The sequence below is a fragment of the Podarcis melisellensis genome (assembly GCF_964234715.1).
Source record: "Podarcis melisellensis genome assembly, chromosome: 1".
Taxonomy (NCBI): domain Eukaryota; kingdom Metazoa; phylum Chordata; class Lepidosauria; order Squamata; family Lacertidae; genus Podarcis; species Podarcis melisellensis.
Window position 1 is genome coordinate 15,450,828 of NC_138528.1, and position 25,309 is coordinate 15,476,136.

The window sequence follows — 25,309 nt, forward strand, 5'->3', positions numbered from 1 at the left end:
GAGTGACTCAACCAGCATGTGATTGATTTCTTTCCTTTTTATTGCCTCCCACTCAAAAATAATTACTTTGTAATTCTGACAGTGGTTGGTGGTTGGTTTTGGTAACATAGCTCCTTTTCAAAACAACTATATTTTGCTTAACTATGTTCAAGATGTGTCTTCATGGAGCAGGAGATGCTTACTCGGAAGTAAGCCTCGCTGAGTGCAATGGAGCTTGCCCGCATGTATAGCTCCTTGAGTAATTCTACCTGGTGCCCCTTACAGTTCAAACTTAAGCATGCTTACAGGGAAGTTCGACGGCGACTTACTCCCAGATAAGCTTACTCTCCTTCATTTGATCATTCTAAAGCAGAGGTTGCATCTGTCATGGAGTGTGATTCCCGCATTGCCGAGCGGGGTTGGTCTAGATGACCTTTGGGGCGCCCCTTCCGACTCGGCTAAGGTTCTAGGCTCTCCCGTGACTGCGCATGTGCAAGGATCGCCCGAGGGGCGGGGGTGGGTGGGGTTTCATAGGGCGAGGCGACTGAGGATGCGCGCAGAAAGGAGAGGCGCCGCGGTGTGCGCATGCGCCCCTCGGAGGCCCCGCCGCCGCCATGAAGCCCGCCCTGCGGCTGCCGCAGTCAATAGGAGAGGGCGGAGGTTAGCAACTGCGCTTGCGCCGCTCCGAGGGCGGGGCTGACACGGTCGCGCCCCCGGGTTGAGGGAGCTTGACGCTCTGGGGTTGCCAGGGTGACGGGGATACAACATGGCGCGCTGACAAGTTCTCGGCGCGGGGAGCGGAGGGCGGGGGGCCCTGGCGCTTCAGAGAGGACCCTCGCCGCCCCACACCCCCCTCCCCACCGGAGGGCACGCGCGGGGAAAGCGAGCGGAGGATGAACAGTAAGGGGGCGGCCTCGCTGGGGGGCGGCGGCAGTGGCGAGTCTCCCTGAGGGGAATTGAGGGGGGGGGAGGGCGGAGAGAGGGAGAGGAGCCGGTGCAGCTCGGCTTTCAAGGCGGATCGCGAGGCCGGCGGGAGAGGAGGGGTTAAAGGAATATATATGTGGGTGTCGGTGTACGTGTGTACACGTGTTTAACGTATATGATCTACAACATCGCGTCCAAGTTTGTTTCAGGTCCTGGAAGGATGCGGCCGGTGGCTGCTGAGGCCGGCGTATATTTTCTGGCAGCCGGCTAGTTAAACAGAGATGCTAAATTCTTATAGCGAGAGGTGTCTGATTCGATATCCCGCTTAGTGGGGGTGGGGAGGGGATGAGAGCTGTGTGCAAAGAAAAAGGGGGGTGGGGAGGGGAAGCCAGTCGGGAAGGGGACAGTGTGGTATAGTGGTTTCTGCGTGTGCTATAGAGGGAAGCGAGGGGCAGATGGGGCTCGCCAACCTGGGAAGGTAGCCTGTTTGGAGAAGGAGAACTCCCAGTCCTAAACCTCTGCCTTGCATGATTTATTCAGGAGAAGACAAGGCTTAGGAGTAAAAACCCTAGACAGATCCAGAAGGGAGTCGCTAAGATGGTTGGATGGCACCTTGTATGCCTCCGTCCGGCAGCTGCTGCAGCCAAGCTGGTGCCCAACGTATTGCTCTGCTTTCCTTTGGATCATATCAGCAAGGTCAAGCGGGGGGGGGGTGTCATCGACTAGGCAGCCCTGGAACTCCACACACGCTCCCCAGGCTTGTACCCCAGTGCTGTTAATGCAGTGGTTTGACTTCACCTTCAGAGGCGCACTCAATTGTCTCTAGAGGCAGTAGAGTGCCAACAACAATAGCGGTTAGAGCAGAGCTTTCCAAATTTTTCATGTTGGTGACACACTTTTTAGACATGCATCATTTCGTGACGCAGTAATTCAGCTTTACTTAAGGTTACCAGATTTTTTTCAATGAATCCAGGGACACTTTTCAGCTTCGATGGATTTTGTATGGGGACTGGTTTGTAAATCCAGGACTGTCCCCGGGAAATGGGGAGGTCTGGTAACCTTTTACTAGCAAACGGGAGTTTAAACTAACCCCTATCTAGCTGCAGGAGGAGTGCGGGGAGCATTCATGCAACATGCCAGCACACTAATTTGTCATGACGCACAGTTTGGAAAACTCTGTGTTAGACTGTCAACCACCTGGGAGATACAAGAATTCAAATCCCCTCTGGGCCAGCCATGCAACTCACTTAGTGACCTTGGGGTAGGTCAGACTTCCTCAACTTCAGCCCTCCAGATGTTTTCGGCCTACAACTCCCATGACTGTAGTCTCAAAACATCTGGAGGGCCGAGGTTGAGGAAGCCTGGGCTAGGTACTGCCTCTCAAAGGACATCATTTTTCAGACTTTGAACAGAGATTGTAGGTGGTGTTTCTTCTGCTTTGTTGTATGTATCCTATTCTAGTTTCATGTTCAATAATTAGGACAGGCTTCCCAAAACTCTGCCCTCCAGCTGTTTTGGGACTACAACTCCCATCATCCCTGACCACTGGTCCTGTTAGCCAGGGATGATGGGAGTTGTAGTCCCAAAACAGCTGGAGGGCAGAGTTTGGGGATGCCTGAATTAGGATGTGTGCTTCAATTCAGGTGTATATGAACACCTATCATATTTTCAGCCTGCTTTATACATCTGGAGAATTATATGACATGATGTACAAAAGCTCATGCCATGATAAATGTTTCAGATTGCAGTCCAGCCTTAAAACTCTTCCTAACCCCTGATCTGATAATGCTTACTCAAAATACAATTTAATGGGTTTTCCTTTCATGTATGTATCAAGCACAAGCCTTCCTTCAGGAGTGGGAAACCTTTGACCCTCCAGATGGCGTTGAATTCCAACTCCAGTTATCCCCAGCCAACATAGCCATGTATGCAGAACTTTCGTCCCGCCAGAGGTTGCTGAACCACAACTCCCATCATTCCTGGACATCACCCATGCTTGGTGGGGCTGATGCAAATTGTAGTTCAGCAATATCTGGTGGGTCAAAGGTTCCCCACACCTGTTGCAGACCATCATTATTTGGAGGGCTTCAGTTTCCCCACCTTGCCTTTTGTTACTATATAGAGTTGTCAAGTAGACATACCTAAGGTGGTAACAGCAATGGTCTGATTTATTATCAAGCAGTGATATATATTGTAAAAAGACTGTAAACTTGTCCAATGAAGCAGAATTTAAAGCAATCTTGAGGATATTAAGCTTGCTATCGATACTAAAACCTAGTTTTCTTTTAAAATTTTGACCTTTTTAGAATATAAAACGATTGGTAAGATTGGCGAGGGAACATTTTCTGATGTTCTGAAGGTACAAAATTTCAAAGATGGACAATATTATGCATGTAAACAAATGAAACAGCATTTTGAAAGGTAGGTGCAGCTGCTTTTTTAATTTTCTTTTTACTTAAATGTTGAAATACTGAAATTAAGATGATCAAAGTTTGATTTAAAAATTGATTCTGAATATTTATAACTATACAGTTATACAGAAAAAGAGTGCCTTCAAAGAGGCACTAACCTCACAACCTCACAACCACTACATTTCTCAATAATGGACTTGGCTGACATATCCAAATTTGTCTCTTTTGTCCCGAGCATTAAACATAGTACGTAGCCCTTCTCTGGATCCCACAACCATCAGAGGTGTGGGAGCTGGTAACCAGAGATAGAGGCTTCTTTGTGATCTCTTACAGAAGTAGTTTACATGCTGTCTTATAAGCCACTTTCATAACCTTGGGGAACACCATGAGATGCCTCTGCTATTAATGTAATACATAAATAAAATAAATAAATAACACTCTTCTGCTACCGGAAGAGAAAACCATGAAATGCTCTAATTCACTCATCCAAGCATGTGTCTCACACATCTCTTGAGATTATGTTGTGGCCCAATTCACAGACTGAACAGAGCAACAATAAAGAGGAGGGGGGATGAAGTGTTTACTCTTCTGTAATTTTAACAAACAAAAGCAACCTTAACATGGTAGCCTAATCTTTTCCCTTTTTAATATACTGAAGTATCGACCACGTGAACAGTATGAGAGAGATACAAGCACTAAGGCGACTGAATCCACATCCAAATATCCTCACATTGCATGAAGTGATATTGTAAGTGCTGCATGCTTTCTTTCACCTTCCCTTTCTATACCCAGAGTATTTCCCTAAGATGATGTGGAGGTGGTGAATCACAATTTCATTTGCCAGACCAGTCTTAATCTGGTTACAGTTGTTTGAGGCAACAGCTCCGCTATTTTCCTGTGGCATAATGAATGAGATTCTGCCTTTTCCTACACCCCTGCTCCCAGGAGGGCAGCAAATACCCTTGTGTTGGGAAGTGAGCCTACTGGGGCTGCCAATCACTTGCACTTGAATGGCTGAGTAATATATCTAAGTAAGGCCATTGAGCCACTGGTAGCATGAACACCGAGACTCTACATGTACAAGTTTTAAGGAACAACTTGCTTTTATTCCATCTTTATCTGTGTTCTCTGGTAGTGTAGATGATGGCAGCACCAACAGTACAAAAAAGTACAATGAAGGACTCAAGTAATGACACTATTAAGGAGAAGTACATGTACAGGCAACTCCCAATTTACATGCATTGAAGGCACGTGTGACCATGCGCGCACGCATTGCCATGAACGTAGAAGTGGCATGAAAAGGGGCAAAAACAGCCCTCAAAGAGAGCAAAAAACAGCAGAAATTGCATGAAAACAGTGTCCAGCAATCCCACAATCCTTTGCGAGTGCAATCCCAGGAGCCTTTGCACCGAACTTGGAGGCCTGTCGAGAGTTGGAGCTTGAGCAAGAAGTTTGGAGGGTGCTTGCAGGCTTTATCAATGGTGTTCCCAATATACGTGATTTCACTTAAACACGCGGTGCCTCAGACTGTAACTCCTGTGTAAATGGGGAGTTGCCCATTTTGTAAGGAGGGCCAACTTATGCCACCTGCCAAATAAGAGACTACAAGTGGTCAGTGGATGATAACGTTTTTCAGACTGTTGTATTCTACTGACATAGTGACTTTTGTCTCCACATAAGTTCAGAACTTTTGCTAGAGTTCTAGCCTTTTTACATATGACAACAACTCCCATCCACCAAAGGATTTCATAAGTAGTTTTATCCTTTCTTCCATGTAGTTAAATAAGATCACTCTTTTTTCCCCTTCAGTGACAAGAAAGCTGGTGCTGTGGCATTGATATGTGAACTCATGGACATGAACATTTATGAACTGATCAAAGGTATGTAGATCATGGCAATGAGAAAGTCCTTTGCAGAGATTATCTTTATTTATTTATGCAAAAACCCAACTATTTGTACAGTGTGACTGACCAAAAGAATAATGTAGGGCAGGTGGAGAACCTGTGACACACTAAATATTGTTGAACTCCAACTCCCATCAATCTCAGCCAGCATAACCATTGTCAGGGTGTTTTTCCTCTAGCAACATCTGGAGGACCAGTTGTCAGGGAGTTGTTGTCCAACAACATCTGGAGGACCACAAGATTTCTCTAGTTGGCCAGTCCTCTTGCCCAAGCTGAAGTCATTCTGTTTGTGCAATTCAGTCGTTTACCGCCCATAGTCTTCTTCCCAGTAGGTGAAGGCAGAGAGAGATTTTGAAATGTGGAGATGACATTTCCATATAATTACAGATACCAAAGGGAAACAAACACCTGCCTGATGGTGCTGGAAAGGAGGAAACAGGTGCAGGTGGGAAGACTGTAGAAAGGGAACAGCAGCTAATAATTGTGTCATCTCTGCTCTGTAATTAAGAGTCCTGCTATAACAGCTCACACATCACAAATATATATATCTACAATTCAAAACAACTGATTGGCTGAGATTAGAAAGCCACGATCACATTTCACTGCTGTTGAGAGATTACCGTATTTTTCGCACCATAGGGCGCACCGGACCATAGGGCGCACCCATTTTTTGGGGGGGAAATAAAGGGGAAAAAATTATTTCCCCCCCCCCAGGCGCGGGGCTGGGGCGGGGGAAGCTCGAGCTTCCCCCGACCCCAGCCCGCAAACAGGCAGCTCTCTGCAAGCCGTGGGAGCACTCCCGCTGCTTGTGGAGAGGTCCGCGAAGCCTGGGCGCGCTGAGCTCAGCGCGCGCAGGCTTCGGCATGCTGGCAACTCCCCGCAAGGAGCCGGAGCGCTCCGGCTCCTTGCGGAGAGGTCCGCGAAGCCTGGGCGCGCTGAGCTCAGCGCGCGCAGGCTTCGGCATGCTGGCAACTCCCCGCAAGGAGCCGGAGCGCTCCGGCTCCTTGCGGAGAGGTCCGCGAAGCCTGGGCGCGCTGAGCTCAGCGCGCGCAGGCTTCGGCATGCTGGCAACTCCCCGCAAGGAGCCGGAGCGCTCCGGCTCCTTGCGGAGAGGTCCGCGAAGCCTGGGCGCGCTGAGCTCAGCGCGCGCAGGCTTCAGCATGCTGGCAACTCCCCGCAAGGAGCCGGAGCGCTCCCGCTCCTTGCGAAGAGGTCCGCGAAGCCTGGAGAGCGTGAGGGGTCGGTGCGCACCGACCCCTCTCACTCTCCAGGCTTCAGCGAAAGCCTGCATTCGCACCATAGGACGCACACACATTTCCCCTTCATTTTTGGAGGGGAAAAAGTGCGTCCTAGGGTGCGAAAAATACGGTAATTCTCCTATCTTTTCTTGCCATTCCTTTGCCATTCTTGGCCATGTGCAAGTGTGTGAGAACAGGAGTTTGCACTCACCTGCTTTCTTCCACACCTCAAAAATTATTACTGATGGCTGGGGGCAGGGGCGAATGAAGGCTAACCGACAACCGGGGCAGGGGAAACCGCCGGCTGCACACGGGTTGCACCGCTACGTACAATACATGTGCGGTGTCGCTACATACAGCGCATGCGTGCGACACTGCGCATGCGTTGCACGTAGCGGTTTGCCGGTGGCAGTGCCCGAACGCTGTACGGACGGTGGCGGGATCCTCTGCTCGCAGCTGCAGCCGTGAATGGAGGATCCTCCACATGCAGCTGCTGCTGCACGATGGCTGCTTGTGCCACCGCACCCGGGGGCAGCGGGGAGAGCACCCCGCGGGGTGCCTTCTTGTCACCCCCCCACACATGGCACCCAGGGTGAACCACCACCCCCTTATGACACCACTGGCTGAGGGTCCCTCCAGAGCAAGAGTAGATAGCAGTTGCTGATTTTCCTTTCCAGCAGCAATCCTTTTCACCACAAGTGAAATCACTTTCAGGTCTGAAGACTGTTTGGATCTTGGCCTGTGGTTGTTGTTCCCCCGCCCCAATAAAATATAGCTGAGCATTGGAGGGAATGGCATAGTGTATGTTTCAAATGCTGGTTGTATATTGATGAAAAATGAAAGGCTGGACAAGTCTGGTACCATGAGCCACAAGTAACTTTAATGCAACGAATCTTAAAAGTTCCAGCTCCACCATCTTCCTTTTCTAGGCTAACTCTATGTTTACCTAAAGAGTTAGGAACTCAGAACTTACAGAATTCAAGATAAGTATTCACGGTTGTCTTAGCTAGTATTGAATGTGGCCTCACATACAAATGCAAAAAATTGCAGAATGATGACACAATAAAGAAGCTCTCAAAACTAAAAAGCCTGTTTCTCTGTGCAAGCCACTTTCTAAGGGTGGTAGTCAAGTTTCTTCAGTTCAGTGCCTTTATAATAATTTTGTCCTTGAGTTGCTACAGGGAAAGGCTTTCATTGATTGTGTTGATTTTTATATTTATAAGGACTCATTGGGTGGCAGCCAATGTCCTCCTGCTTGTGGAAGGGCTTTTGATCTAGCAGAGGCCCCTCCCAACAGAACGCAGGAGATAACTTTCACCAGTTTCCCCTCCCTCCTCCAACCTTAATTTTTTTCTCCAGAAGAGAGAATCTGCAAAAATAGACTTTCCCCCTTGCCTCTGTTTAATCAACCCATTGGTCCTTCAGGGTATTTGGTATATGTATCACGCATAAAGAAAATGTGGCTTGCTTTCTTTAGTTGCAGTTCCATTTCCTTCAGCGATGAATCTTCTGAGGGACAGTTCACTCATACATGTTCAGCAGCTAGTGACTACAACACCTAGTGGTGACTCACTTGTCTGAGTGGGCCTTCATAGATGGATGCTCTCATTGCTCCTGAGGTCACCTCAGATGTGATGCTTTCCAGGAGAGTCAGCTCACACTAGTACAAGCTGATGTGAATCCATATTCTGTTTGTAGATGCAGATAATGTATGCATGTGCATGTATGAGTTGGCACTTAGCATGGCAAGGTGGTGGGAAAGGTCTTTTCCATTCATTCCTTTTGAAATGAGTGACATAGATGATGGGGGTTCTATCTTAAATCCTTATTTGATCTTAAATGTGAACAAACTGCAGAATATGAGGCTCCACAGTTGCTGAGGTTTTAGTGTCATTTCTTCGGGTGAGATTGTAAGGACTGGAATAATCTACTGCATTCACTCATTAAATTAGCTAAGAAAAAATAATAAGTTGATAGTACAATACACAGAAGCAACAACTAGAATGGAAGTAGTTTTCTAATGGCGATAGTTGCATAACTGAGAGTTAGAAAGCAGATTGATTCTGTCATCTAGAATGCATTAAAATAAGCAATTAAGGCTTATGAAAATTTGACTGAGTTTCCATGATGAATATTCTGAAAATGTCTGTGAAAAGAGATGCAACGTTATGACAGGAGATCTATGGGACAATATATATAAAATCCATATGTCTGGCTGTTCAGCTTCTTCATGAACTTATGGCTCATTTGATGGCTAAGTATAAAGGTATTTTGTATTTAAATAGTTGAGGGTGAAGTGTCTTAGGAGTCAGGTTACTACATTGTAGGTTGAATCCAGGCTAAATTAGTCATACTTTTAATCCCACTGATTACAGTGAGACTAAAGCATGACTATCTTAATCTGGCTCCAAGTATGACCAATGTTACCTCCCCCCCCCATCTCAAACTGAATAAAGTGGTACCTCTGGTTACGTACTTAATTCGTTCTGGAGGTCCGTTCTTAACCTGAAACTGTTCTTAACCTGAAGCACCACTTTAGCTACTGGGGCCTCCCGCCGCCGCTGCGCGATTTCTTTTCTCATCCTGAAGCAAAGTTCTTAACCCGAGGTACTATTTCTGGGTTACCAGAGTCTGTAATCTGAAGCATCTTTAACCTGAAGCATCTGTAACCCAAGGTAGCACTGTACATTGGTCAGTCAGGAGCATTCATTCACCCTTATCATCCCAAACAGCTGTAGCTTATTCAAGCAATAACTTGAGAAGTAAAGTTCATGCTGAAAATGCAGTGAGTAAATTAGTACCTGAAATGAAGCAATGTAGCAGTTTGAGCAGGAAGATTAAAAAAATACGCATATTTGTGATACTTTGGGGCCTTGACAAAGCTTTTCCTTCTCATGCATTACATCCTACTGCCAGCATCCAAACACCCTTGGTGTCCTGTTATATCTATCCTCTGTAATACTGAAAGCAGTCTTTGGAAGAGCCAGTCTGTGTGCCATATCAGAGCAGGTGTGGTTATGTGTGCCTATTGTGTAGCAAAGGAACCTGTGGCCTTCTAGCTGTTTAGCTCCCATCATCCATGACCACTGGCCATGCTGGCTAGGATCAATGGGCTCTGGGAAGCCAACAACTTCTGAGGGGCCACAGTTTCACCATCTTAGAGTAGGGCATTCTGCTCGGCATTTCCCAAAGTTCAGATGCGTTGGTTAGATTGACATATCTCCTGTCAGGTTTACTATGCACCAACCGTATCATGTGGCTGAGCTCACCATATAAGGGGGTATCTGATAGTAGGTTCCCTCTAGGCATGGAAGTTTGCTCTTCCATTCCCGGAGGGCAAGTAAACATCTAAGGCATGTACTTTACACTGTTCAGAATGGGCCTAGGTATTCCCAACAGTGGCTGCCCTTTCAGCAGAGATTGGAAAGCCAGTTTAGGAATCAACACTTCCTCCTCGCCCACATTTATGGGGAGCAAACCTTCATATCATGTTGACCACTATTAAGAGAAGAGTCAGCGTTGAATCTGTCTGCAGTTATCCAGAACTCTGGCATGTGTTAACTGTGGTTGGGTGAGTGCCTGTGTTTCTTTTAACAGTGGTTAAGGCTGAGCAGGAGAATTTGCTCTAGGGAGGGGTATAGATGACTGCTGAACTCTTAAAAGTAGCCTTGTTAAATGAATGAATGAATGCATTTTAATAAAAATTATATGCTACTTGATTGTAAACAAAAACCCTCAAAGTGGTTAATACATTAAAAAACAACTATTTAAAACATTTTTAAAAAATCAACAGTATATTAAAAACAGATTAAACCAGCCCAGTGTGTTCTTCTTCACCACTATGGAAAATATAAAAAGAAAACAAACACTCTACCATGGTTCATAGGCAAACCATCTCACACCTGTATTTAAAATTCACTTAACTGGCAGAAGTGACTGCAAGCTCTCCATCATAAAGTGAACTTTGTATAAAACTGTACCACGTTCATTTGACTGTTTCCTCTAGGGAGGAAAAAACCGTTGCCTGAAGGAAAAATAATGAATTATATGTACCAGTTATGCAAGTCTCTTGATCACATGCACAGGTAAGGCAGCCATTTGTATTTATTTTTCAAATGTAGTATTTGGCTATATAATTGAGCCGGGATCTGGAGAGCCCAGTGAATACCCCAAAGGTACTGCTGTGAGGGTCAAAGTACATATGATATTAGTCGTGGGGCTGCTTTTATTTTGGAGAAAAAGCAGCCTTGGGGCCCCTATCCAGAATGTGCATTTATTCTGACTTCACACTGATGAAAATTGCTCATCTGCTTGCCTCCAAAAAGTAGACTACAGGTGGCAATATACAGCATTTTCTGGGGCTAATAAGAGCCATAAGAGAATGATTTTCAGTAGGGGGGGGGGAATGGTATAGGGCTCCAATGTGGATTGGGAGCCCATTCTAGCTTTCTCCAAAATAAAAGGAATCAAGTTAATCCCACTAGCTTGATATAATATATATATATATCTGTCCTTCCTTCCATAGGAGCCTAGTTAGCTTACAGTCTTCATAAAATCACATTAAAACAACCTTAAATCACAGTTTAAAAACACTATGCACAGAAAAAACCAGTAAGCCACTAGCAGCAGGCTCTGCATGTAACATCCATGCAGTTTGATGTATCTATTTCAGCTGCAGCCTCTCACGCTGCAAATTCTTCTCTGGAGCATCCCCCAATCTCCAGGCCAGGGATGGTTTTCAGGAGTGTTCATAAGGTGGACTGGGAATAGGACAGTGGGGAGCAGGAAAACCCCAATGCACAGGGGACTTTCTGTATGCCATTCTTGGTATATAAATACTTACTTGCCCTGCATAATTCTCTTGCAGGAATGGGTTATTTCACAGAGATGTAAAACCAGAAAACATATTAATAAAGGTAAGCAGTCTTTAGTGCAGTGTTTCTCAAAATGTGTTCCACCCCCTCCAGGTACGTGAAAGAGTTTCAAAGATTACAAGGCAGAATTTATTATTATTTTACCATAAATAAAATAGTATTATTAAAAATACCCCCAATTTATTTTTGCTTGAGAAGGGGCACACCAGTAAGACTAAACTCAAAAGAGGTTTGTTGTGGGTTTGGGAAACACAGCCGTAGCACAAGCGATAAATATGTTGAAACTCTGTATTCATTTTGCTAAGACTGCAATTTGGAAGTGCATTTGTACCTAAGAGAAAAGTACATTGTTAGTTTTGGATGTGGAACTACAGGTGCCCAGTTTAGATAAGTGGCAGTATTGTCCCTAGCCTTTCCCAAACACTACTGACGAAGTGTAGTAAGTAATCTTCTATAACCTGGTAAGTCTTCTTGTGACCAAAGTTTCAAGCTTTTTTCCGGTTAAGTACACCCCGTTACCATGTTAAGTGCTCCTGCAGTTACATTTTCTCGCCATTTCCAAAGACTACAAGCACTCTGCCCAAAATAGCCATGGACCAGAGTTCATTGCAATGTAATAGCCAGATTTAATTCTCAAATTAAGCACCTTTACACATGATTGATTTCATATGAATGCCTTCTCATTTGTGATGCCACAACTATCTTAACTGCAGCAGGATCTTCTGAAGCTTGGGGATTTTGGTTCCTGCAGAAGTATACACTCCAAGCAGCCTTATACAGAGTACATCTCTACGCGCTGGTACAGGGCACCTGAATGTCTTCTCACAGATGGGTACTACAGTTATAAAATGGACATGTGGAGTGCTGGCTGTGTGTTCTATGAAATTGCAAGGTACATTATCTTAAAGGAATTGGTGGTTTGACTTGAGAGCAGGGCCGGCCCAGCCATGAGGCGGGCTGAGGCAGCCGCCTTGGGCAGTGGAACACCATGAGGTGGCACCCCTGTCTGCCCCATCATTAGTAGAGAAGCATTGGTGGCGGCTTCCAACCACCGCTTCACGACCCAGATAACAGAGGCATTGGCAATGGGGCAGCACTTTCCCTTTTGCCTCGGGCAGCAGAACGGGACACACTGCCCTTGACTTAGAGTGAAATTCACATAAAGGGCAGGATTGTGTAGATGGCATGAAGTGTTCACAGTTGTGTCACGGAAACAATTTGTGTAAAAAGCTGGACAACAACAGGTAAAGCTCAGTGGGAAAGCACATGCTTTTGTGTGGAGAAGGTTTTAGATATAGTCTTTGGCCTTGCCACTAAACATATACTTGAGTCTTCACTGGGGGGGGGGGGTTGGATTTGAGAGGGAGGGAAGAAACCCCAGAACAGCACATGGGGAGGGAGAGAAGATTGTTCTGTCTGGCAAGCTGCATTGCTTGCACAGATGGAATGTTTGCAATAGCACCATGCTGAATTCCACCTGTAATCTCCTCAATAGTTGGTGGAGTGGGGCAAATACTACCAATTTACGACTGCCACAATTTAAGACTGGATAGTTTTCCTCACAAGGAGAAAACTCTCAACCCTGGCAGTTTCATTTCCCACACTGCCCAACCAATTCCTCTTTTTTTTTGTTTCTAGTTTCCACCCACTCTTTCCTGGATCTAATGAACTGGACCAAATATCAAAAATCCATGATATTGTAGGTACTCCTCCCAAGAAGATTCTTAATAAGTTCAAGCAGTAAGTACATTTTGAATTTTGGGATTTAATAGTGCATTCTCTCTGTGATCAAGCTTGTACAAATAAACTTCTTAATTTAGAGGAGAATGCTCACACATCATGTCAAGGAAGCCGTTTGCTAGTCCGTAGCTAAAACAGTGTAGACTAACAATTCAGTGTAACCTGAGGCTACTTCATCGGTTGTGAGCTGAAGTCACACTCCAAATCATGGCATCTTGTGAATTGATTAGATTGCTCGCTGTCTACTTTTCCATTCGAAAACAAGTTCGATCTCTGCTTCAGAGTGTTAAGTGGTACAGAAATACCAGCTTCAGGCTCCAAGCACAGAGCAGATCCAGCAGAGGGACATGCATTTATCCCTTTCCCTCCCCAGAGATCCCACTCCCCACCCCTATGCCACAACTCACACATGCTTCTACTCCAGCACTGTGGTATTTTAAACTGTGATCAAGGAGTACTATTCAAGCACAGGAAGATCCTGATAGCTGCTATTTACTTAATGGCCAAGATGCTGTGTCAGGAAGTCACCTCTGCCATGACCCCGCCATGTGCCCTGAGGCAAGCTACTGTCTTCTCAACCTCATTCCTCTATAACATGGGAATAACATGGATCATTAATGCATGAGAAGTCCTTTGAACACTCAACAATGCTACATATATGTTAAGTAGGCTATGGGTTACAAAGCACCGCTGAAGACGGCCCGGTAGCCAGATCTCTGACCATAGGTGTTATACGCTGACAAAGTCTCACTATTGTCAGTAATTGTGCTGCAGCAACTCTGCACAAACTTCAGCTTCTAGATCAAGTGCGAGGGAAGCCTCACCTAGAACGCACTGCAGCGATCCAGTCTTCAGTTTGTGAACTGCCGTGGCCAGGTTTTCCTAGTCCAGGAATGGCTGCATCAGTCAAAGCAATTGCCACTGGTAAAAGGCACTTCTAAGCTGCTGAGGCTTCCAGTGACAGAGCTGGAGCCAAAAGCACAAACAAACTGCGAACCCGCTGCTTCTGGGTAGGCAAATCGAAGGTCAGACAAAGAGCAAAATGTGTATTTAGCCTTCAAGATTTTCTACGTCAGCTTTATCTCTTTGGCATCCCTGCCCCATCCTCCCCAATAAGGCTGGCATTAATAGCCTCCTGACCGGAATGTGTTTCCTTTCACTGGATTAATGCAGGTCACGAGTGATGAGCTTTGATTTTCCCATCAGAAAAGGGAAAGGAATCTCTCCATTTATGCCTAGCTTGTCAAACAAGAGCCTAACTCTTATGTATGCAATGATACAATATGATCCTGACGAGAGGATCTGTGCCCATGAAGCCCTACAGCACCCTTACTTCAGAGAATTAAGGTAAGTAAACTTTCAGTGTCTCTTGAATTGAGCAATAAATGTGGAGTTGCTGGTGTCTCCAGCTTCTTAATCCCAGACTTAAAATCAGTGAGTGAGGTCCACCATTGCAACAGTGCATGAACAGGACTTCCCTTCCTCTCACAACCGCCTTAATCCTCCCAAACTGCTCCAGAGAGGCCCTTGGCTAACTAAAGCAGACCACAGGGGCAGGTGGGGGGCTGTGAGGAAGGGAAAGTCCCACTGGTGCAAACACAACTCAACACTGGATATCACCCAGAGGACTTATATTACATCTATAGCATCCAAGCTTAAATCTTGACCTACTTCACTAGGTTTGGGTACTTAACAGCTGCATTATAAATTACTGTTTAGTACGGCTGAAAAACGGAAGTTGCTATGTTGGCTCGACTCTCTAGTTGTCACAAACGAATTTTGAGTTTCATAGGTGAGATTTTGTCTGGCTCTGTGCTGAACAGGTTGGCAGAGAAACAAGCTTTGACCATACGCAGAAGAATGAGATTAGCAGAAAACCCATTAGAAAGGGAGACTCTCAGCTTGCGTCGTATTTCAAAGGAGGATCAAAGGCAGGTAATCTTTAAATCAATGAATAAGTAATAAACCTAATTAAGTAATGTCATTTTAAAATTGCCAGCAGAACAACCCTGTGTCAAATGTGATGATATGATGAATAGTGTCCAATAGGAAAAACGTATTTTAGGATTTTTGTCTCAAAAGGATCCAAGGCTGTATGGATTTCTGATCTAAACAATGTCCATTTAAGCAAGACAGGTAGCTTTAGAGAAGGCTTTGCATACATACTGCATACTAGCCTTGCAAATAAGCCCCCAAAAGCTACTAGCCTGCTCCATTTATATGGAATTGCAGGGAGGCTTCCCGGCAGCCTGTTTAGTTTCTAGTTTGGGAGTGGATGGGGGAAATGTTCTGTCCCTTCTCTACAAGCCTGTTCATCTGCCTGCATGGAATTTCTTGTTGCCAGTCACTACCAGGCTAATGTCAGGGTGCTGAATATTATGAATTACAGCTTGGAGGAGCATACAGGATAGCATTTGGCGCTCAGAAAACTTTTAGTGACCTTATGAAGATGCACATGTAATTATGCTGGAACAGGTTATTTACACATCTTTTCTTGAGATGTTCCTGTGAGCATGACTGCTGTTGCATCCAGGCTTATTAAATCATCCCTGCAAATTGTACATTAATTATAGAACTATGAAATCGGAAGAATCTGGCTGAACCAGATGCAAGTTGTCACTTGAGCTATCAGCATCCCATTTGCCAGCACCCAAGCAAGATTCTGTGCTGACCAAACTGAAATCCAAGCAGGGAAAAGAGGGTCACTTATTCTAATAAAGCTTTTCCAGGATCTGTTGGATCACTTGTGCAAGGGGAGGGGGCAGGATGAAATGTGCCCGATGAACAACAGATCTTACCTTTTGAAACCACTACACTAAGCTCCCCTCCCGCCATGGAATTCTGAAGGCACCAGGTTTAAGTTGCCAACACCTTATCAAATTATATGTCAGATCTAACCAATGTTTTGTCTTATTTAGAAGGTATTCCAATAGCTGTTCTAGGGAGTAGTTTTAGAAATGAGAAATTAATCTCATGCTACTAACAGAGCAAGTTTGATCAAGCCTTAGCTTGTGGCACAGTTTAAATTCTTGGTTCTCTAAAAATTAGAGCAGCAAAAAAACTATTTTCCTGGTAAGTATCCACCTTCCAATATGCTCCAGCTTTTCTCCAGTAGTGTTTTGATACCAGTATTGGTGTAGTTACCATTATCTAGGTTTGCTCCTACACTAATCCGAATACCTTTAAAGTACACCCATCTATGTGTTTCTTTCTGAAGGTGCGATCACAGAAAACAAGCAGCACTACTTGGGAAGAACCATTTTGGTTGTAAGTCTGTATACATGCTTAGACCATCACAGCAACAATGTCAACCAGACCAACACAGGTCGTCAAAACACTTAACATTTAGCCTACACAAAACATACTGATTTTTTTTAAAAAATTGAACTTTTATTTTTATTTTAAAAGAACTTTCTTAGGAGAGCCCAGGAGAATCCACTGGGACGTCGTGGATTTCCCTATACAGTGGAGTTGCCCAAACTGGCTGTTCCTGAAGTAACCAACTTGACTTCTTACCCTAATCCTCCATTTCAGTCAGTTTTTCCTCTCCCAGCAACCAACGGGCAAGTCCAAGTGTTGCAGCCCATAACATATTTTGGGACACACTGCAAGGTAATTCTGCCTTGCTTCTCAGATTGTACAATTTTAGACAAGTCATTAACAGCCCATTTTAACTTGTGTTGTCTCACCAACAGTCTGAAAGGCAGAAGGAATTTAAATCTCCTGTGAAACACTACCACTTGCCTGCTCTGGGAAGAAGAGGTGGTTACTGATGGACTAAGAATCCCTTGTGTTCGCCAATACTTTTGAAAGGTACACTAACAGCAATAGTGCCTTATCTTCTCAAATGCTGCAGCAAGATGCTACAATATTATTATTTTTGTGCTTAACTTTAAAAAAAGGAAAAGGAGCCTTTCTACGTGAGCACCGTTTTCATAACTCAGACTGCACTTCATATTTTTTTTAAGCTCCTGATGTACAATTTTATTTCCTCTTAAGTGGGTCGTACATTTGTTCCAATTGTGCTGCTCTGGTAGGAATGGAATTGTTACTACTTTTATATTAAATACGATACAGTACTTCTTATTTAAGGTGTGTTGAAACTGAATTTGTGTATTTTTGTAAATGTGACTGTGGAGATATAGATTGAAGCAGCGGGGAAGGTGTTTGGTAGTTTCAAAACCCGAGTCTACTTAGTGTCTTCTGGAGTATGTTACATCTGATTTGAGTGCAACCTTGTGTAAAGATTTATTTTCCAAATTATGTAAATGGGCAGATTTTCTCTGCATGCGTCGTTCGTAAGATCAAGTTAGTCTTGCTCTTGCTCTCCCAACATATTCCTGTAGCACGGAAGCTTAAACAGCATGGGCATGCTTTATCAGTTAAAATACGATTTGTCACATGCTCAATACAATTTCACTTCAAAGAACACATTGTGCATTTGTGCTAGAAGAGCCAATAATATCTGAAAGTATATTTTGTGGGGAAGGGGCCTTGTCTCTGCCAGGGACAAGATTCTTAAGTTGCTTTCAGAATGACCGTTTAAATGAAAAATAAAAATGCTGTTTTATTAAAATACAGGGTTTTGAAATGTACTCTCAAGGTTTGTTATATTCTACCCTTTTGAAATGAAATCCACTTCTATAGCAACCTCTCTCTAACAAGGAAAGTAGTTTGTGTATTACTGGTACAACTAATTGTATAAATAAATTTATGACCGTCATCCAAAGCATCAGATTCCCCAAAATATAGAGGTGAACACCTATCCTAGAAGGGAAGTCAATGATACAATGGGTTGTTGTTTTTTATCAGTAATGCTAGTGGATAGGTAGATAGTACAAAAATAAGTGAGACCTGACCTTACCTTAAATAATGAAAGTTGTACAGTAAATGGATTTTCCCTCCAGAAAAGCCACAGATGTATTCAAGGGAAGCATGAACCAGAACATAGCCATGTAGCTTCTATACTGCTAAAAGGTTTAACAATATTGCAGTTTCATCCAAGTACCTATTGAATGGCAAAAGCTTCCAATCTTGCTACCAGCACAAGTGAAAAGTATCTTTAAGCATCTTCAAGCACAAGCATTTCTCAAGTGTATTGACATCATTCAGATCCAGAAAGTTAAGTGCTAATTCATGGAGCAGGTTCCTATTTTATAAAAAAATTACAGACATCCACTGTTGGGGGAAGTGCAGCAAAGGATCCTAAATACTGTGCTGATTAGTTTACATGCCAAATTCATGAAAGGCTATTAATCTCAGTACCTCCCACCCACACTGATTTTTGCATGGCATCGTAAACTGGTTCTGGGATTTATCCCATTCCACCCCACTTCTGAGCTGGACTTACCTGGCAGGTGCTTTTGGGAAGAGTAGAGGCAGCTCAGAAGACGTGCTGCTTCTAGGTACCCATTGGCAAGTAAGTTAAGAGTGCAGTGCAGACACATTCTCTACACGTCAGTTCTGGCATGCTTTCTTCCTGCATCATCAAGGTAATATAACATAAGTAGCCTTGGGGGGGGGGGTCACACCAGAACCCTTGAAAGGCACAAAAGGTAGCCAAGGACTGGATTGTTCTGTTGTTTTAGTGTTTACATGCAAGTGGGAAATGTCAGGTTTCAGCTTTGAAATCAATGCTGGCTCTTTTTCAATTGAAGTTTGTAACTCATATAGCTGATGTGGTCTAATCTCACAAGCCAGAGAGGGAGCTGCATGCAAGTTCCGAGTCAAGGGATGGGGCTTCAGAACCCCTCAAAGCTGCTTGACCTGACCCACAACTAGCAGAAGCGAAATGTCATTCATTCAAAGCAAGCAAAAATATGCAGGTTTGCTGGTCTCAATTCAGCTTTTCTCCGATGGGAGTATGTTTTGTCACAGCTGTTCTATTGAAGCCTCCAGAGCTGTCATATGACAACTATCACCAGCTGGGAGTTGCAGAGACTTCTTGCACAGCCCTCTAAGGGAAGAAACTTGCAACTGTCAAGCCACATGGGTTTCATGCATTCTGAAGTAAAGCTATGCTCCCAACTTGCATTTGAACTTGAATCCCGCCATAGAAGTAACTTGTTCATTATAGTTCTGCCTCTTCGTGATTCAGGCTTTAATCCAAATTCTACTTACCTGGGAGTAAGCCCTATTTAATTCAATGAGAGACTTCTGAGTAGACATGATTATGAGTGCAGCATTAGTCACATCGGAGGAGCAGCGCTCTGGTGAACAGGTCATGAAGTTACTACTCAAGTGTTTCTTGCTCATATATTTAAGTGAAATTGTATACACAAATACTAACCAATGTGGAAGTTATACCAGGTGGGGCTGCCAGTGCAACTCTCCTTGCTACCGGGGCTTTGCAAATACTTGCATATATTTAAAAGGTTAAGACTGCAAATAATTCCCTGTACAAATAAGAGCCTACGCAAGTCACCAGGTAGGGAATCTGTTTTCTTCTTCTTCTTCCCTTTTCAGACCACCACAAATGAACAAGGCAGGGAGGCCTTGATACACTTTTGAGTGTCTTAGTTTGAAAGGGGGTAACAGCAGCACTAATACTTGTCTTGATTACATGCCAGAGCAGTCCTTTGGAAAAGCGGAAGGGTTTCCCCTATTCGTTTATCGCCTGCCATTCCTCCTGAGGGAGCCCAGGGCTCCATGATCTGATTTTGAAACATGCTGTTCAAAAAAGCGATTCGCACCACTTTGAGAAGCATGGTCTGACAGATTTAGATCTAGCTGCAGAGTTTTGAATGTAACAGGCAATATGAGTAGCTAGCTGCCTGCCTGCCTGCCCACACCCATCCAAATATATAAAAAGCTATCTTTGAAGACTAGAGCTTTTAAACACAGGTGAATATGCCTAAATATGTTATGTTTGTGGACCAGATTTTGTTTTTGTTTTTGTGACGAGGCATTAAAAGATATTGTCACGGCCACCCAGGACGGGTCCCAGCTCACAAGAGACCTCACTCCGTTGCAGTTTATTTACAGGAAAAGTTTATTGAAGATTTCTGCTTCTCGTACAGTTCAGCATCGTGGCCGTACGTCTGTCACGTTAGACCGCTGAAGTCCCCTCTGACTCCTCCCCTCTTCCACACCAACTTAATAGCCTGGCTCTAGACCACCTCTTCCTCTCCTTTCTTTTCCGCAGGGTCTTCCTGCCCCCCTGGGTTCCCTCTCTCCGTGACTCGCCTGAGGCTGAATCCTCTGCCGCCTCTTCCCCCCTCCTTCTGGCTTTAGGGCCGGGCTCCTCCCCTGAGCTCTCTCCACTTCCGCGCGCCTCTACGTTTGAACTTGGCGCGCGTACGTTGCTGCTGACCTTTCTTTCGACCGCTACACCACCCCTTGTTCTGCTCTCCACCCTTTCCGGCTGAACACCTTGCTCCAACCCCCTTTCTCTGTTCTCTCCTAATCCTGCTCCCTCCGAGAGGCTGACGACTCCACCCCCTTTACTCCGTTCCGGCTGAGACGCCTCTTGCTGCGTCTGTCTTCCACTGGGCTCCTCTCCGCTTCTCCCTTCTCCTCCCTTTTGCTTGATTAAGGTAACCCCCTTTTGAGAATCCTCTGACTCGCTGCTCAGACTAGTGGATTCCCTCAGAATTCCGTCATCTTCTTCCTCATCCTTCTGCCCCTCCTCCCACTCGCTCTCCGTCTCCTCTGTCATCTCCTCCTCTCTCCCAGAAACCCTGACATCCATCCCCCCCTCGAAGCCCCCCCTTCCCCCCTCCCGCTCGCCGGGTGCAGGTTGAGGAAAACGTGGTTCTTCCGGGGTCGGTTCAGGATACAAGTTGTCCACTTCAACGTTCTCCTCTGTCATCTCCGTATATGTGTGTTCGAACTCGGGTTCCCCACCCACAGACCTCACAGTCTCTTCCTCCATCACTGCTTCTCCTGGCGCTGCCTGCCAAGGACCTACCATCCATCTCTGACTCCATGCCTCCCTTGGCTGATCCACCCACCAACAAGGGCCTGTCTCCTCCCCCCCCAGTCTCGGATCCCTGGTCGGGCTTGTTTCGGGCGTATGGCCCTCGGGTGAGGAGAAACCCTCGAACGTGCTGTCTGACAAAGTGGGCGTGAAAAGCCAATCATCAAAATACTCCTCGGGCATGGGCTTGTGCGGAAAAAGTGCATGGAACTCCTCCTTCAACAGGGGTTCGTCCAACGCGTAACCCGGCACCCAGCTATTGGCAGAGGCCGGAGTGCCTTCCCTGGCTAGAAAATATTCAACTCCCTCCTCCCCCCATCTCGAGTCCAGTATCTCTGTGACCTCGTTAAGAGGTTCTGGTCTTGGCGATTCCCCCCCCTCAGGCGCCCTCCTACGTGGCTCTGGGAGTGCTCCTGACTCTTGAAACCTGTGTGGGGTTTTGTAGGGAGTGAGCACCGACCTATGAAAGACCGGGTGCACCCTGGAACCCTCCGGAAGGGCTAGACGAAAAGCCACCGGATTGATCTTAGCCTCAACTTGATATGGCCCTAGCTGCCTGTGTCCTAACTTCTTCTTGGCCAATGACCTGGCCGGCATCGCGTGGGCTGCTAACCACACCCAGTCCCCAATCTGGATGTCCTCTCCCGCCCTCCTGTGCTTATCGGCCTGCACCTTATACGCCTGTTTTGCCAGCTCCAAATGTCTCCGCAGCTCCTCGTGCACCTCTTGCAACTCCGCTGCAAACTGGTCGGCATCTTGAGGCCCCCCCCCTCCTGGTGCCGCAAATCTCGGGAAGGTTCTGGGATGACGGCCATTGTTCGCGAAGAAAGGCGTCACCCCGGTGGATGCGTGTTTCGTGTTGTTGTAGGCGAATTCAGCCATCGGCAGATAGTCCACCCACGCCGCAGGTCGCTGGTTGGCGTAGCACCGCAGGTACTGCTGCATGATCGCGTTGACCCTCTCCGCTTGACCGTTGGTTTGTGGATGTCTCGCCGATGTCAGGTTGATTTTGACGTGCAAGATGCCCAGAAGCTTTCGCCAGAAAGTGGAAACAAACTGGCGCCCCCTGTCGGACAAGACGGACTGCGGAAGTCCATGCACTCTGAAGACGTGATCGATGAAGAGCTTTGCGGTCTGTTCTGCCGTCGCCACCTTGGCACAAGGGATGAAATGCGCCATCTTGGTGAACAAGTCCACCACCACTAACACCGCCGTCTTACCTCTGGAGCTGGGCAGGTCCGTAACAAAGTCCAACGCTACCCTCTCCCACGGTTGCTGCGGTGTCTCCAGCGGTTCTAGCAATCCCGCCTGCTTCTGGTGCACTGGTTTGGACCTCTGGCAGATATCACACCTGGCGACGTAGTCCGCCACCTCTCCTCTCATCTGGGGCCACCAAAAGTCTCTAGCCACCAACTCCATCGTCTTCTCTTTGCCGAAATGGCCTGCACTAGGGGCGTCATGCAATTGTTGCAGAACCTTGGCTCGAAGATCGTCGGTGGGCACGTAAAGGGCACCCTTACGAGTCAAAAGTCCATCTTGCAATTGGAACTCATCGTTGTCTCGCGACCCTCCGCGTAGCTCCTCCATCTTGGATTGTGCAAACTGATCCCTTTGCAACGCGCGTCGCACCGCGTCCAGGTCGACTGCGATGGTAGCGCACGTCCACGCCTGCGGTGCGAAAATGTGCTTTGCTGCGATTGGAGCTGCTTCCTCCAAGTATTGCGGCTTTCGGGACAGCGCGTCTGCAATAACATTGGAGTCTCCTGGGATGTATTCTACTTTGAAGTCGAAATCCGCAAAGAACTCCGCCCAGCGCATGTGTCGCTGGGTCTGTAACTTAGCCGTCCGCCAATACTCTAAGTTCTTGTGATCCGTGCGGACTTGCACCGTGTGCTTGGCTCCTATTAAGAAGTGTCGCCACGCTTTGAAAGCTGCATGAATGGCCAACAACTCCCTGTCCCATATGGTATAATTGCGCTCCGTCTTGCTGAGCTTCCGGGAGTAGAACGCACCCGGTCTCCAGTTGCCTTGTGAATCCTCTTGCAAAAGAACGGCCCCAACCGCTCTGTCTGACGCATCGGTCTCTACCCGCATGGGTCTGCCGGGATTCACGTGGAGCAGCTGCTCTTCGGAGGCGAAAAGACCTTTAAGCGTCCGGAAGGACCGCTCCGCTTGTTCGGTCCAGACGAACTTCTTCTTCTTGGAACTGAGGGTGTCAGTGATAGCCGCCGTCGCGTTCGCAAAACCTTTAATAAACTTGCGGTAAAAATTGGCAAAGCCGATGAACCTCTGGACCTCTTTCCGATTTCGAGGGCTTTTCCAGTCCAACAGCGCTTGAACCTTAGCCCTGTCCATGGCCAGTCCCTCGTCGGACAACTTGTAGCCAAGGAAATCAACCTCTCTGACATCAAACTGGCATTTTTCCAACTTGGCGTACAGCCTGTGGTCCTTCAGCCTCTGCAGGACCTCCCTCACGTCCTTATCGTGATCCTCCGGCGATTCCGAGAAAATCAGGATATCGTCGAGAAAGCAGACACACTTCTTGTAGAGGAGACCTGCTAGCACGTGGTGCATAAATGCTTGAAAAACGTGGCTGCCATTTTGGAGACCGAAAGGCATGACTCTGTATTCGTATGTGCCCAGAGGGGTGAACATGGCGGTCTTCCACTCATCTCCTTTCCGGATGCGGATGAGATTGTAAGCTCCACGTAGGTCCAGCTTGGTGAAAATCTTGCCCCTCCTGACGGTCGCTAAAAGGTCGTCAATCTTGGGCATGGGGAAAGCTTTGGGCTTAGTCAAGCTGTTTATGAACCTGTAATCCACTATAAGCCTTTTTTGGGGCGTGTTTTTCTTCTTCACAAAGAACACAGGGCTGCCACCCGCTGCTTTAGATTCCTGGATGAAACCTCGCTTGAGGTTATGGTCTATGAACTCCCGAAGCTCTTGCATCTCGTCTTCCGACATGGAGTACAGCTTGGCAGCAGGCAGTTGCGCCCCTGGCACTAAATCAATCGCGCAGTCGTAAGGTCTGTGAGGCGGCAACTTGTCAGCTTCCTTCTCACAGAAAACCTCCAAGAAGTCCTGGTACTTGTGAGGCACTGTTTGCACCATACCCAGATGCAACTGCTGCTCGGCTTCTCCTCCCTGATCGGTCTGAAAGCAATGCTGAGCACAATACGATGAACAAAAGGTGATCTGCCGCTGGTACCACGCAACCGCGGGACTGTGCCTCTCCAGCCAACTCATGCCTAACACGATGGGTGTGTCCGATAAGTGGGTGACATTGAAACTAATAAGTTCTCGATGGTTGCCAATCTGCATCATCATGGGAGGGGTTTGCTGCACCACTTGCCCCCCCAGCAACTTCCTGCCGTCTACCGTGACCACGTTTAGAGGCGTCGTTGCAGGCAGGAGCGCCATGTTGTGCTGCTTAACGAACTGCAGTCCCACGAAGTCGGCGTTGCTTCCCGAATCGATCGTTATTGGAACCTCGAGGAGCCTCCCATCAGGCAACTGGAGTGTTGCTGTGAGCAGAACTGCCGGTCTGGGAGGCAAAGGGTCCACGCTCTGCAGTGATGCTGGGGGCTTGTCTACAGATCCGCCTGGCTGAGCCCCAGTAGCTCTGCTTCCAGCCAGGCACTGTCGTTTCCCTGAAGCTGCTCCCCTGGTTGCACCTCTGCTGTTACAGTTGCCAGTGCTGCAGTGTGCTTCTGGAGCCTCTGGGGGCACTCTTTCGCCATATGGTGCGCACTGTCACAGATGTAACACTTCCTGGTTCCTCTAGGAGGCTTCGCTTTGGCTGCACCAGGGACAGGGCTCTGGGATGGCTTCTGAGCCCTAGCACCACCAATCTCCATTGGCTCCTCGCTGTCCTTCCCCATTGGCGAGGGGTGCGCACGGCTGAAATCTCTGTGCACAAAAGGGAGAGTCCTCGCTTGCGCACGCGCTTGGGGCCCGTCCTCCTCGTGCCACGGACGTCCCTCATGTCGAATTCCAATAGCTAAAGCCCGTTGCACCACGTCTTCTAGGGTCTGGGGTCTGTCCCCCCTAGCGATCTCATCCTTGATGGGGGGGCTCAATCCCTCCCAAAAAAGATCTCTGACCGGCTTACTGTCCTTTGGCCAATCTAAGGCGGTGAGCAATGCAAAAAATTTAGAGTGGTATTGGCGCACAGTCGCTTTCCCCTGCCTCCGCCCGTGCATTTGACGGCGCGCAATGTCCACATCCACAGAGGATTGAAAACAAGAATCCATCGCTTTGATGAACGCAGTTGAATTGCGACGGGCCGGTCCATCTTCGCGCCACAGATTGCGTAGCCAAG

General features: G+C 46.8%; 1 protein-coding gene across 5 annotated transcripts; it reads left to right on the forward strand.

Annotated features, from left to right (window-relative positions):
- Positions 1 to 550: 550 nt before the first annotated feature.
- Positions 551 to 17,156, forward strand: MOK (MOK protein kinase). Of its 5 annotated transcripts, none has more exons than XM_081913858.1 (12): positions 551 to 639; positions 3,210 to 3,324; positions 3,973 to 4,062; positions 5,124 to 5,194; positions 10,463 to 10,541; positions 11,324 to 11,372; positions 12,044 to 12,222; positions 12,969 to 13,070; positions 14,244 to 14,417; positions 14,894 to 15,005; positions 16,479 to 16,682; positions 16,766 to 17,156. In XM_081913858.1, the coding sequence occupies exons 1-12, from the start codon at positions 594 to 596 to the stop codon at positions 16,841 to 16,843; spliced, it is 1,299 nt and encodes a 432-aa protein (XP_081769984.1). In that variant the 5' UTR covers positions 551 to 593; the 3' UTR covers positions 16,844 to 17,156. The 5 variants fall into 5 exon arrangements, 4 of the variants coding, with proteins under 4 accessions (XP_081769984.1, XP_081769987.1, XP_081769985.1 ...); XR_014168839.1 differs by having other exon boundaries at positions 553 to 639; positions 14,894 to 15,001; XM_081913859.1 differs by lacking the exon at positions 551 to 639 and adding an exon at positions 700 to 879.
- The last annotated feature ends 8,153 nt before the right edge of the window (positions 17,157 to 25,309 follow it).

Coding starts and splice junctions, on each gene's coding strand:
- MOK (XM_081913858.1), top strand. CDS start 594: ATGAAGCCCGCCCTGCGGCTGCCGCAGTCAATAGGAGAGGGCGGAG. Junction 3,325..3,972: donor ATGAAACAGCATTTTGAAAG/GTAGGTGCAGCT, acceptor AATATACTGAAG/TATCGACCACGTGAACAGTA. Junction 13,071..14,243: donor ATTCTTAATAAGTTCAAGCA/GTAAGTACATTT, acceptor GGATTAATGCAG/GTCACGAGTGATGAGCTTTG.